Below are 13716 nucleotides of genomic sequence, written 5' to 3'. Positions count from 1 at the left end.
TTTTTAATTTAATAAACTTTCTACCAAATGAATGGATTTTCAAAATTTATAAGATTTATTATTAGTTTTTGTTGGTCAAAATATATTTAATAATGAAACAACATAATGATTACTACAGTGCAAAATTTTATGGCCATTAGTGGAACATGCCATTAGCAGAATCTGGTTTTTAATTCTGCATAATTACTCAGAAGAATGTAGAATTTGGTTTATCTGTGAACGCACTGAATTGGGTTTAGCAACTCTAAAGGCTGATGGAGTGAAGGGAGCGGAATAATGTTGCTGTGGGTGTCAGCGCCACAAGCAGAACAAGAACAAGGGAGTCTTCTATCTGTTGCTACATATTTATCAGTTCCAAAGATAGGAAATTGGAAGCAGAACATAAAAGGTGCAGAAGATGGTGTTGACAGAACCGGAAGTGTTGGACAGGTGCAAGGGGCTTATCATAGAATAAATCCAAAGCACCCTCGGAAATTGGGAATGAACAACTGCATCTCATTTATTCTTTTATGATAATATCTTCTCCAAAAAATCACAAACCCATACAGTGATACAAATAAATTTATTACAAGATCACATTTATTTCATGACAGCTAAATACGTGTGACATAAATCTACCTAGGAACAAAACTATCACAAGTTCACATAACTTAGAATAGACCACAAACCATGATTCGATTTGAACACATACAACATATAAGACTCACAAAACCGTAGTTCTAAATTGCAGTTAACAACTGCAACTTCAGCCGCAAAATAAAGGTTTTTCAACTCATCACAATCACTTAGTCCGCATTTGTCCACAATTTCTTGTAATGCCTTACATAAGGATTATAAAGATTCATAGTAGTTTGGAGATAGGCGTGGCTTAACCAAAACCTCAAGTGGAGTAGCTCTGGTGTTGGTAAATCCAAAGAACTCAGTCATATCAATAGGTTCAGCCGAAGGATTCGAGATGTCAAAGCAATGCAACATGTTAGCCAAACTGAAATGGATCACGTTTAAGCCAAGGGACATTCCAGCACAAATTCTTCTCCCACTTCCAAAGGGTAGCAACTCAAAATGGCGACCCCTAAGATCCACATGTTTGTGAGTGGTGAGGAACCTTTCTGGTTTGAATTCTAATGGATCTGACCAAACACTGGGGTCTCTGTGGATCTTCCACAAGTTATGCATCAGTCGAGTTCCCTTTTTGATGTGGTAGCCACCTAAGGTGCAATTTTCTATGAATTCACGAGGTGATGAAAGAGGTGCTGGTGGATACAATCTCAATGTCTCTTTCACTACGGCTTGAAGATACACAAGTTTGCTTATATCTGACTCTTTTACGTCTCCATCTTTGCCAATATGCATGTCAATTTCTTCTTTAGCCTTTTCCATTGCAAGAGGATTTCGTAATAGCAGACTTAGTGCCCATGTAAGAGTAACAGCAGCTGTATCAGTTCCACCCAAAATCAATTCCTGCAAATATGATCAAGTTTCATCAAAATTATGTACGTTCAATCTTTGAAATCATCGCAAGTATTTAAATATATTGTAGTACTAACCAGGGAAGTGGCTTTGCATATTGTATCAGCATCAAACCCTTCAAGTTGAGCCCCATTCAGTGCTGAAATCATCACATCCATAAAGTCTCCATCACCCTTCTTCTCACGGTGCTCCTCCAACCACTCACTCAACAGCTTGTCCATTTCCTTAGCGGTTGCTTTCATGGCCTTCTCATAGCCCCCGAAATCAAACCACCTCAAGCAAGGAACTCCATCAGCCACAGTGAAAGTCCCCATCAAATTCATGAACTCCTCTAAGTTCTTCAGAAACCTTTCTGCCTTCTCCTTTCCCTCCACATGCACCACACCAAAGTACCTCTTCCCCACCACCATCCTCACTATAATGTTGAAAGTCAAATGTGCAAACCACTCCTTCATGTCCACCAAAGTAGCAGCACTATAAGATTCATTCTCCTTTTTGTTCTTGTTGTTTACACTAGTATAACATAAATTGCAGAGCTCTTTGATAGAGGTTTGAACCTCTGAGACACGAATGTGGCTGAGTTGCGCTATTTTGCGGTTGGAGAGAAACTCAGAAGTCACAATCTTTCGAAGCTCTCGCCAATAAGATCCGTATGGTGACAACCCTACAAAGGCTTGGTTGTAGGACATGACTTCCACGGCAACGAGTTTAGGACGTGATGAAACGGCAAGGTCGTTGGTGGTGAAGAGTTCCCTGGACATTTCCCAGTTGCTGAGCACCAAGGCCTCTTTGACACCGAACTTGATGGTGAACAAGGGTCCATAGTTGTCAGCCAAAGCACCCAAAGTCCAATGGGGTGTTTGTGAGGCATTCAAGAGTGAAAGATGACCAAGTATTGGCCATGCACCTTTCACTATTGGAGCCTGTTTTCCACGAGAATTTCTCCGATATAGATAGAAAATGAAGAAGTTTAGAGAAAGGAAGGATACAATAAGAGTGGTGATTTTTAAGGTGAAGCAATTTAGGAGAAAGTCCATTTTTGCTTGTTATGGTGGAATATATTTGAACTTGTTTTCCTTTCTGGTTTTATAGGGAGAAGATGCGTATAGGGTCTTGTGCATGGCCGCATGGTTGGACCAATATGAGGTCATTTTGTTTAACATGTCACCCCATGTTGGTGTGCTTGATCTGCAAGTATTAGAATCTATTAGTATGTTCTGCATAATGGAGACAAAAATTGTTATTTGAAGGTGGCTGAAACATATTTGTTTTTATTTCATAAAGTTGAAGAATAGTCAATAATTTGAGAAGCTTGGTGAGCAAGGATAGTTGACCAGGAAGATAAGATTCTATGGTCACTCTGACTCATGTGGACCAAAAACAAGAGCAGCGCATATGCAGACGGTTGGTAATAATGATCAACTAGGAAGAAAAGGAAAGTGGGAAATTGCTTCCTGCATCCTTTCTATAATTTCTTTATGTACTTTTTTTAGTATAGTAGAAAGATGAAAAAAATGACATTTTAAATCTTTATATTTTTTGGAAAATACAATTTGAAATGTACTTAAAAACTTGGAATTACATATTTTAGAAAATTTATGAAAAAACATACTTACGAATGAAGATTTTGAATGTGTACTTGATTTTAAAATAAAAAATATTAGCATGGATCAATACTAAATTCAATAAATTTTAAAATAAAAAAATATTATTAGGGGTGATCATGAAAATCCAATCTAAATCCAAATCCAAATAAATGGATTAAATTTAAAATCCATAATTATATCAAATTTATTTGAATTTTTTTAAAATCCATTTAAAGTGGATTAAATCTAGATTAAATCCACTTTGTTAATTAGATTAAATCTACTTTATCAATTACATTAAATTTATTTTGATATAGACACAGACTAATTTGGCTCCAACTATGCCTAAGCCGACTCAACTTGGATGCGGACCAACTCGGCTGGACATCGGCCCGGGCCCAGACAACTCGAAATTGGCCCAGGCCCAAACGACTCGACATTGACCTGGGCCTAGACGAATCGACATCGACTCGGGACCAGACGACTCGACATCGGCTCGGACCTGGAAGTCTCGACATCAGCCCGGGCCAGAACGATTTTACATCGACCCGGGTCCTAACGACTCGACATTGGCCCGGGCCCGGATGACTCGACATCGGCCCGAGCTCGCTCGACTCAATATCGGTCTTGGCCCGCTCGGCTCGACATCGGCCCGGACGTGCTCGACTCAACATCGAGCTGGGCCAGCTCGACTCGACATCAGCCATGGCCTGGTCGTTTGGATATCAGCCCGAGCCCGCTCAACTTCATATTGGACCCGAAAAACTCAGCTCGACATGGGCCCGGAACGGGTAGACTAGATATTGGCATGGGCCAACTCGGCTTGATATCAGCCCTGGCTGACTCGGGTCGACTCAATATCGGCCACTCAGCTCGACTTGGTCTAGGGTTGACTCGGCTCGACTTTGGTCCATACCATTTGATTCGACTTGGGCCCGGACGACTAGGCTCGACGTGGACTTTGGTCGACTTTGTTCAACCTAGGCCCGGAGTGTCTTGGCTCAACCTGGATCGGGTCAAGTCAAAATCCAACCCAAAATGCAATTTGGATAATCCAAAAATGTATCCAATCTATATTTAATCCACATCCAGTTAAATAGATTGGATTTAAAATCCAAAAATATGAATTTGGATAATTATGAATTGGATTTCGTAATTTGAATTTTTTACCCACACTTAAACATTATAGTGTCAACCAAACCAACACTAAATTACTTTAATTAAAAATGAATGACAAATTAGCGTCGGTTACTTAGAGTCTCAATATTAATGATTTAGTATCAACGATTTTAAAATCACACACGCATCCAACTCTATTAGTTAATTAGTGTCTTCTTAGTGTGGATATGTTAAATAATAACTATTTTCTTGTAGTTTGTTGTGTATGATTGAAGGAGTTTTATTCCCAATTGATTTGAATGCTGCTGGTGGTATATTATTTTTACAAGCTAATGCTTTGGGAATCTATTTTTTACAAGCTAATACAAACAATGACATTCTCAAGAATAAAAACCTAGGTAAGGTAAAAAAAAAAAGTTTATCATTTTTTAACAAACTGTTTGTGACAATAATATAAAATCTTCCCAGTGAAGTTTTATTGGTTCTTATATAAGAGTTGAAATATTCTTAAAGTGTTTTTTTTTTAATTTATTTATTCATTATTGATAAACAAAACTACTTGCGTTGGTGAAATCGAGACAATTTAAATTAATATTAAAAATAGTTTTTATATAATTTGTAGTTCACATTAAAGTAAATAAATTTTAAAATAAAAATTATTAGTGAGATTCAAACACACACTAAATTAAATAAATTTTAAAATAAAAAAAATATCTTGTGGATAAAGCAAACGTTAAATTAAATAAACTTTAAAATAAATAAAAAATATTAATGTGAGTGAAACAGACGTTAAATTAAATAAATTTTAAAATAAAAAACATTAGCTTTCAACATGGATTTAAATGGTTATGATATATTATTTATACAAGCTAATGCTTCTATTTCATTAAAATTGTCAAACAAGGACCTTTCTTAAGAATAAAAACTTAGTTAAGGAAAAAAAAGTATATATTTTTTTCCCAAGTCTTCAAATGTGTTGTGATGTTAAGTTTTTTTTCCCTCCCCGGTTTTGACAAATCTACCTCTACACTATCACTAGCTTAAAAAACCTGAACACATAAAGCTTCAACAAGAACTATCCTAAGTACTCAAGCTTTAGCAAGTACTCAATCTTTGGGAGTGAATCCATTTCTCCCAAAGATGAAAACAGTGGCAAGGTAGTAAAGGATTTTTTTAAACTTTATAAATCTCCCTAACACCATCACACCTATTAAAAGCACACTAAAACATGTAATTCCAGATCCAAAAACAGTACCAAGATTACTTTGTTCTCAACTGCACGACAAACCAACACTCAGAATTATGCAGCAGAACTATAAAACTGCATCAAAACCCTGAACTTGGAACTGCTGTTGTTAGACCAAGTACATGCTAGCAAAAGTATGTTGAGATAAATGTGTGGAACAAATATGTCCAGTGTTGAGATAATCTCTATCCTTCACTCACTTCCACTGATAGAAATTCCAATGGCAATCTTTAACAATGTTGAAGATTACAAATTACACACTGAACTGATTTATTGAAACAGATGAAGAGTGATCCTATCTGACAGTATACTGCTACCACATCACAAGGATTCATAATACTTAGAAGACAAACGTGGTTTAACTAGAATCTCAAGTGGAGTAGCTTTTTCATTGGTCATTCCAAGGGCTTCACTCATATCAATAGGCTCATTGGGTTTATTAAGTATTTCAAAAGAGTGCAAAAAATTAGCTAGAGTCAAATGAATCATGTTAAGGCCAAAGGATATTCCTGGGCATATTCTTCTTCCACTTCCAAATGGTAACAACTCAAAACTTTGACCCTTAACATCAACATCTCTGTGAGTAGTAAGGAATCTTTCTGGCTTGAACATCAATGGATCTAACCAGATATTAGGATCTGTTTGGATCTTCCACAAGTTTGTGATTAATCGAGTTCCTTTTTTTACATGATAGCCACCTAACATGCAATCTTGTGTGAATTCACGAGGTGCTGAGAGAGGACCTGGTGGATACAACCTCAGTGTCTCTTTGACTACTGCTTGAAGGTACACTAACTTGTTCACATCTGACTCACTAATGAATCTCTCTTCCCCTATTTGAGTGTTGATCTCTTCTTTTACTTTCTCTAATATAAGAGGATTTTTCAATAGGAAACACATCACCCATGTAAGAGTAACTGTGCTTGTATCAGTGGCACCCAAGATCAGTGCCTGCAATTCAAGTTCAAGTTCTCTAATTCAGAAGAATGTTCTCTAGCAAACAAAAATATACATGACTTGTGAATTTGTAGGTTAAGATAAGAGTAAATATATGTTCCAACAATAAAAAAAAAGGTTTTACAATATTTTCAGTCAAAATTACTATGTATTCATTTTTATATTAATTATCCAGAAAGTTATATTCAATTTTCTGATTAAGTAACAGTGTAAAAATATTTAGTTTCAAATATATATATATATATATATATATATATATATGAAGAGTAAATTTTTAAAGAAATTAATTTAAGTGATTTTTCAAAATAATTAAATAACAAATAAATTTAGAAGAAAAAAAATAGTCATTATATTAACTAAATTATATACTATTTTAAAAATTAAAAAATATTAATATCTAAATAACTTTTATTATTAATAAAAAATTAAAAAATGATTTTGAATTGATATTTATTTTGGCTGGTACTAATATTTTAGATATTTTGAAGATTGATTTAGAATATAAAGTAGGTAATGGTTAATACTTTGATTGTAAATATCAATCTAAAAACTAATTCAATTTTTATTAATAATAAAAATTATTTTAAATATTAATATTTTTTTAGTTTATAAAATGATTTTTAATTTAGTTAATATAGTAATTAATTATTTTGATTTCTAAAATTAATTTTTATTTAATAATTTTCTTGTACCTTTGTTAGTATTTAAATTTAATTATTTTTTTCTAAATGGAATATTTGATTCTATAATTTGTCTTTTTTATACTTTTAAATTGGCTTTTGTAAGACTTAGTTTATTGATTGAGGACCACTTGTACCATGTTCTCTTAATAGATTTTTGTTTAGTAAAAATTTCATGTAAGAAAAAAATTAGTTATCAGTTAAAGTATAATGAGGGTTTTAAATTAAGCAGAAATGGTTTAAGAAGCAACAAGAGGGACAAATTTTATATGCAACATACATACCAATGTTGTGGCTTTGTTTATTGTAGCAGCATCAAATCCATCGATGGGGGCACTCTCAAGCTGTGAAAGCATCATATCCATGAAGTCTTGGTCCTCACTTTCAACACCTTTTTCACCTAAACCCCTCTTTTTCCTGTGCTCCACCAACCACTCATCTAAGATCAAATCCAGTTCTTTTGCAGTTTCTTTCATGGCTTTCACTCCCAAATTCATCCATCTCAGAACAGGAACAGCATCAGCCACTGTGCACACCCCCAACATCTGCATGAACTTCCTCAAACCCTTTACACACTTCTCTGCTTCTTTCTCACTAACCACTGCACTTTTACCTAATGGAAAACAAATCTCTGTTTAAATTTAAACAAGAAAAATGGTAACAACACTCTTTTAATCATACTTTCTATATCTCTTTATCATACTTTCTATGTTTTATTTGTGTTGGGGAGAATGATGAAACTGAAAACTTGAATTTGTGTGAATTTTACCAAATAATCGCTTCCCAGCCATGGTTTGGAAAACTATATTGAACACCAACTCCGTGAACCACTGCTTCATCTCCACCACCACACACTCTTCACTGCCCTTCTTCTCTGACCAAACATGAAAGAGCTCTTTGACAGAACTTCGAATCTCAGAAACCCTAACGCGGCTTAGAAGCTCCGTTTTGCGGTTGGAGAGGAACACGGTCACAATCTTCCGTATCTCACGCCAATAAGGACCATAGGGTGCGAACCCAAAACTTGCTTGGTTGTAGGCCACGTGTTCGATGGCCACGAGCTTGGAGCGAGAGGACACAACGGCGTCGTTTGTGGTGTAACATTCCTTCGCCATTTTCCAGTTGCTGAGAACCAAAGCGCGTTTGGAACCGAGCTTGATGGTGAAGAGGGGTCCGTATTTGTCAGCCATGGCTGCCAACGTCTTGTGGGGTGTTGGTGAGCCCCCGAGAAGCATGAGGTGGCCTAGTATGGGCCATGCACGTGAGGCCATTGGAGGTTCTCTCAGATCACTACCTGCTTTGGAGGGACGACAGAGAAACACAGAGAAGGCTAAGAGTAATGTTAGGGAAAGGAGAGCAAGTGCAGTGGTGTTTAGGGTACTCACAAGGAACAAATCCATTTTGGTTAGTTGAAGTTCTTGTGTGGAGAGTTGCTAGGGTTGATGGAGGAATGTTATATGTTGAGGGTGTAGAATAATGTGTACCTTGCTTGCATATATGTGTTTATATATACTAAATAGTAATTGTTTTGAAATTATTGTAGTGGCCATAACACTTGCACTAGTAGTGTAATAAGAATGTCACTTTTGGTATTTGTTCAGCAAAAGTGTTGCAGACTGAAGGATAAGACATCTGCACAACTGAACAATCCAAAACAGACAAATAGAGAAAGAGAAAGAGTTGCTCAATGCTTATTTTAAGCTTAGATACACGAAAATAGTTAAGTCGGCTGAGAATAAAATGCATGAATAGAGACAACAAAGAAGAACAAGATGGGAACAAAAATCCAAAAACACAAGTTAAACTGGGAGAATTTACCTATGGAGGTGCTGTTTCTAAGCAGAGGGATTTAGTTTTTATATATCAGGTTTTGAATTTTAATTATCATAAAATAGCTGAACCTTCCATAACTCAATTATGCAGCAAAGATTGATGCAGCACTGTCATGTACACAACCAATCGTTCTGATTTAAAAACAAAATGGATATTCCAATAATGCTTTTATTCATTTATTTCTATGATATGTGTTTGATTTATTTTATATAATTAATTCTTTTGTTAATTGATACTCTGTTGCTGCATGTATAAGTTGAAAGGTTCACATTATTTTTCTGATTCCACTACATATATCAGTAAAGGATCATTTTGTTCTTAAATCAGAGCCTTCCATTTACTATTTTCTTATTCACAATAATAAATAAATTGATTAAAATGGAACATCAGGTCCTTCAATCTATTTATACCATGTATATAGTTTTTGTACGAATGAAGTCAAATTTTTTCCCAAATTACAATTTTAAATAAAAAAATTACAAAAAATGAGTAAGTATTAGTATGCTGTATTTACCTTAAAAATTCATATGTAATGTCCAGTTTTATTTTCACATCTCAGCTTTAACAAAATGAACTTTTTTTAGGCATAACATATATTTAAAATCGTGATAAAATGATTTTTAAATTATAAAATATTATAATATTAAAAAAATAGCAAAATATTCAAATATAGTTAAGAAAGTATTTAATAGAAATAAATTCAATGTTAGTTAAAAATTTCTTAACAAACTGATAATTTATTATAATCATCACTAAATGAATTGTGTTGTTGGTTATAATTGTTGTCGTATTACACTTGGTCATTATATTGTAGCTGATTTGTTGTTAAGTATTTGGTTTGTTGAAAATTATTTTGTGTAACTACTACTGCTTGAACCGGTAGATTTTGAATTATAAAATTTAAAATGATTGAAACTAGAAACTCATGTATTGAATAATTTTTGTTAAATCAACTTGTTAATTAGAAGATGCTTGCGTTTGTTGTAAATAACGATCAAGACAATTGTCCTAACAATCGACACATTCAATCATGTATACTCATTTCTTATACCTCTGACCTACGGTTAATGACCAACAACGATTTTTTAGTTTTTCTCCTCAATAGAATCTAGTGGAGTGCCATAGCAAGGTACCCATAAAAGCTGACTCAAATAACACTTTGAGAAAAATTAATTTCAAAATCTTCCTATTCAAATAAAAAAATATTTGTTATAAAATAGTAAGAAATGTACATCTAAAAAAAGTTGAAAGTTTGTTGAACCAGTTGGTGTGAATACAAAAAGTGTGGCAAACAGTAGAAATGTTCGAACAGCGGAATGGACCGAGGCTTTTAAGAAAGGTGTAGATATAAGAAGTATGGTGCATATAGTAAAAAAGTTGGAGTGAAAATATTAAAATGAGGAGTCTGAAAAGCAACTAAAAACCATGGGACCACAAACCAATTGCATGCACATTTAGTTCCAATTCATACCAAATAAACGTGGACCCCACAATATTTAATGTACATAAATATTTTAATATTTTAATTATTTGATACAAAAGAACAAATAAATAAGTAAACGATTTATTTGACATTTCAAGACACAATTTGACTATTTCAAGACCGGCAGCGGTGATATTTCTACATCATACACAATAATAAACATATACAGAATATATAATAAATATATACTTTATAAATAATTAATTAATTAATATTTTAATTATATTTAATTTATTTTTTAATTTAAAATATTATTATATTATTAAAATAATTTTTCAATTATATGTATTTTATTTTGGTGTTAACAAAATCTTTTTCTTTCAATATAAAACACAAAATCCTAGAAAGAAAGCAGAAGCACAAAAACCAGATATGATTGCATGTTTGGGAAAGAACTGATATAATTGAATAATGAATAAAATTAAGAGTCAGCAAGTATTGATGAGAAATAGAGATCAAACAGACCAAATCACAAATATTGACAAATATACGATAATCAACAAAACCATATTCTAAACTTAAAAGAGACTTATCTTTATCTTCACCATTTTTTTTATCAATGAATCACTTAAAATGGGTGATCAAACTCATTAACAAAGAAAACAATAACAACATAATTGTTTTTGCTAAATTAAGAGAAGAGTGTTTTGGTGAAATAGATGGCAACAGGCATGGTTAATTTAGTATAGTTGGAAATGATTGTTATTTTAAGCATATTGTAAACACTAATTGTTTCCTAAGCTAAATTAAGAGTTTCATAGGTAGATGTAAATGCTTTCTGTTTTTGAGTGAGATGTATTTATTGGTTGGTTCATAGTTGTATTTATTTTAGTCCTAGTACTTTCATTTATTTTTTATAAAAAAATCAACTTACTTATTGAGAAGGTAAGTTCCTCTCCATTATGGCCATTTGTCTTAGTAAGTTATTTATTTAAGTTACAAGTATATATCTTTGACCTAATTATTTAATTAAAAGTTTTGAAATTTTGATAGGAAACTTTATTTTGTTAGGGATATTAAAAAAAGGAAAATTAATTATTTCATTCAATAAGCTTTTCCATGCCAATGAAAAAAAAAAAAAATGAGAGTTTAGGTTTGATTTTCATTTGTTAAGAACTGGACTTTAAGCCTAACTCAACTCCATAAAACCAACTCAATGAGGTGAGGTTTGCACCCACTTGTATACTATGAAAGACTCTAATATCTAGTCGATGTGGGATCTCAAACATCATTTCCTATTTCCTCTTTAAATAAAGTTTTTGTTCCTAAAAGAACTTCGGATTTCCATTACTCTTGAATTACTTGATCTGAGCATACCAAGTCTACTTATTTGTGCAAAGGCATCACTACTAAAAGCAATACATTATCTTCCTCTTGGTTTGCTATGGTCAGAGTCATTTCTGTAATTACGTTTTATTTTTTTATTTTTTTTATAAGCAATGAATAAATAAAATTAAGGGGATACTTCAGGGGTATCCCAACCCATATACAGTAGCCCAGAAGTGGACTTCCTACATCATCCACACAAAAGACTCTCCTTTATGGTTGTGGCAGAGCAACCTTAAAGTGAGACAACCATACCCAAAAAACAGCCAACAGGTTACCTTATATTAGCAAAAAATAATGTAATTAAAAGAAGACATTTCACAAGTATCCAAATCTTTATACAAAACTAATCCTAGAGTGATTACGTTTTGTTAAATAAAGTTATTTTTGGTTTATGTTGGTTCATGATGTATTATTTATTAAAAAATTATTTCCACAAGAAAGAGTAATGCATTAACCAATTACTTGGTAATTCATTTAATTGGTATAATAGGTTTTCATCTAGTCTGTTCTTAAAATTATTTATGAATAAGTATAATCTACTTATGTATCGTTTTTGTTAACACAGGTGTTTTGGTATAATCCTTCCATATTTTTATTTTTATTTTGTATTTCATTTAATGACAAACGATTATTGTTACTTGAGGTGTCAATATAGCAGCTATGTCAAGTTGCATAATAACGTCTAACATAAAAACTTTTATATATAAAAAAAAAAAAACCTTGGCAAAGGCCATTTTTTATTAGAAGTGTGTGGCTTATTTAATTATTGCTTAATACATGCAATTAACTGGTTTGAGCATCAAGTAAATTGACACCTTGCACACACATGCTACGCTTATTCTCAAGTTCTTGTATCCTAAAACCCATATAGATTTTTCAAACCATCCTTATCATCTTGGGCTAGACTTCGTCGTATCCCTGGATATATAGGTTCCATAATAGCGCCAGCAACGTTACTGTGTCCAAGCCCTAGAATGTGACCAATTTCATGCAAACATACAGTTTCAAAATCAATGCCTGACCCATTAGTGCTCCACCTTTCATCTGCATCATAGTGTAATCTTCCATCTTGTGGGGCAAAAGCATGAGCCAGAACCCCACTTGGCCCGTCAAACGGATACCCATCACCGTGGTTTCCACGGTGGAAGCCATACACTATGTCAGAAGCACGACTGACTTCAGTGAAGGTGAACCTGTTGTTGTGTTTCCACGTTTGAAAGGCATTCGCCGTTGCTTGTCTCACAGCGTTCAAGTTGAGGGGACTTGGAACAGATGAACTGTGTCGATAGGTTAATGCAAATTTCCTCCATCTTGGTGCCCCTGGAAAGTAACTGTAGTTTTGAGTACCATTAGGGTTAGGGTTAGAAATGGTGGGGATATCAGGCAATCCACAACGTGGGAGGCTCATGGTTTCGATAGTTTTGTCATCCACCACACCACTGGTTGGCAAGTGATGGAATGCTTGGTAGTGTTTGAGAGCAGATTCAACGTTTTCATCGAAGTTGTTGGAAGAAGATTGTTCGTTTACCTGGTAACCTAAATGTTTGAGGTGGCTTCTGAGTGTGCCTACGCCATTGGCGTTTTGTCCCTTGCGAAGGCCCCTCAGGTTTTGGAGAGTTCTGGTGAAGGGAGTTGCAGAGGCTCCTGGCACAGCAGAGGGAAATGGATTCACCACATAGAGCACAAGGAACAAGATTGGATATTTTAGAATATTCAGAGACATGGTTGAAAAACAAATGCAACTAGGGTTTTGGTTTTGTGAAGGTTTGATTTGATGTGTATTTTGGTGCATGCATGCATGGCAATTTATAGAAGGAGAGATAGGCTATTTTAATTGGTGTGGTCACCTATTAAGGAGATTTTTTTCATGTAAAATTTAATATATCCTTGGATCATAATCACTTTGTAAATCCACAAAGTCTAATATTCTTTTAACATGTTTGGTCACACCTAAAAATATATTAGGTACGTCTAAGACAATTTCGTGATATATTAAACATGTAAATTAAACTT

At 33.9% G+C, this 13716-nt stretch overlaps 3 protein-coding genes across 3 annotated transcripts; all 3 read right to left on the bottom strand.

Annotated features, from left to right (window-relative positions):
* Positions 1 to 491: 491 nt before the first annotated feature.
* On the bottom strand, positions 492 to 2544 carry LOC150027829 (cytochrome P450 82A3-like). Its single transcript, XM_090301870.1, has 2 exons — positions 1548 to 2544; positions 492 to 1461 (listed from the first exon to the last, which is right to left on the bottom strand). Exons 1-2 carry the CDS (start codon positions 2505 to 2507, stop codon positions 832 to 834), a joined length of 1590 nt encoding a protein of 529 aa, XP_090157996.1. The 5' UTR covers positions 2508 to 2544; the 3' UTR covers positions 492 to 831.
* Positions 2545 to 5156: 2612 nt separating this feature from the next.
* LOC137836368 (cytochrome P450 82A3) lies at positions 5157 to 8518 on the bottom strand. Its single transcript, XM_068645096.2, has 3 exons — positions 7828 to 8518; positions 7343 to 7671; positions 5157 to 6372 (listed from the first exon to the last, which is right to left on the bottom strand). The coding sequence occupies exons 1-3, from the start codon at positions 8456 to 8458 to the stop codon at positions 5743 to 5745; spliced, it is 1590 nt and encodes a 529-aa protein (XP_068501197.2). The 5' UTR covers positions 8459 to 8518; the 3' UTR covers positions 5157 to 5742.
* Positions 8519 to 12409: 3891 nt separating this feature from the next.
* Positions 12410 to 13479, bottom strand: LOC137836833 (metalloendoproteinase 1). The gene has a single exon (XM_068645590.2). It carries the CDS (start codon positions 13424 to 13426, stop codon positions 12560 to 12562), a length of 867 nt encoding a protein of 288 aa, XP_068501691.2. The 5' UTR covers positions 13427 to 13479; the 3' UTR covers positions 12410 to 12559.
* Positions 13480 to 13716: the final 237 nt, after the last annotated feature.

This window comes from Phaseolus vulgaris, chromosome 4 (genome assembly GCF_051622355.1).
Source record: "Phaseolus vulgaris cultivar YP4 chromosome 4, ASM5162235v1, whole genome shotgun sequence".
NCBI classification, from domain to species: Eukaryota; Viridiplantae; Streptophyta; class Magnoliopsida; order Fabales; family Fabaceae; genus Phaseolus; species Phaseolus vulgaris.
This window is presented reverse-complemented; position numbering and strand designations above follow the sequence as displayed.

Coding starts and splice junctions, on each gene's coding strand:
- LOC150027829 (XM_090301870.1), bottom strand. CDS start 2,507: ATGGACTTTCTCCTAAATTGCTTCACCTTAAAAATCACCACTCTTATT. Junction 1,462..1,547: donor TATGCAAAGCCACTTCCCTG/GTTAGTACTACA, acceptor TCATATTTGCAG/GAATTGATTTTGGGTGGAAC.
- LOC137836368 (XM_068645096.2), bottom strand. CDS start 8,458: ATGGATTTGTTCCTTGTGAGTACCCTAAACACCACTGCACTTGCTCTC. Junction 7,672..7,827: donor GGCTGGGAAGCGATTATTTG/GTAAAATTCACA, acceptor GTTTTCCATTAG/GTAAAAGTGCAGTGGTTAGT. Junction 6,373..7,342: donor TAAACAAAGCCACAACATTG/GTATGTATGTTG, acceptor CTTGAATTGCAG/GCACTGATCTTGGGTGCCAC.
- LOC137836833 (XM_068645590.2), bottom strand. CDS start 13,426: ATGTCTCTGAATATTCTAAAATATCCAATCTTGTTCCTTGTGCTCTAT.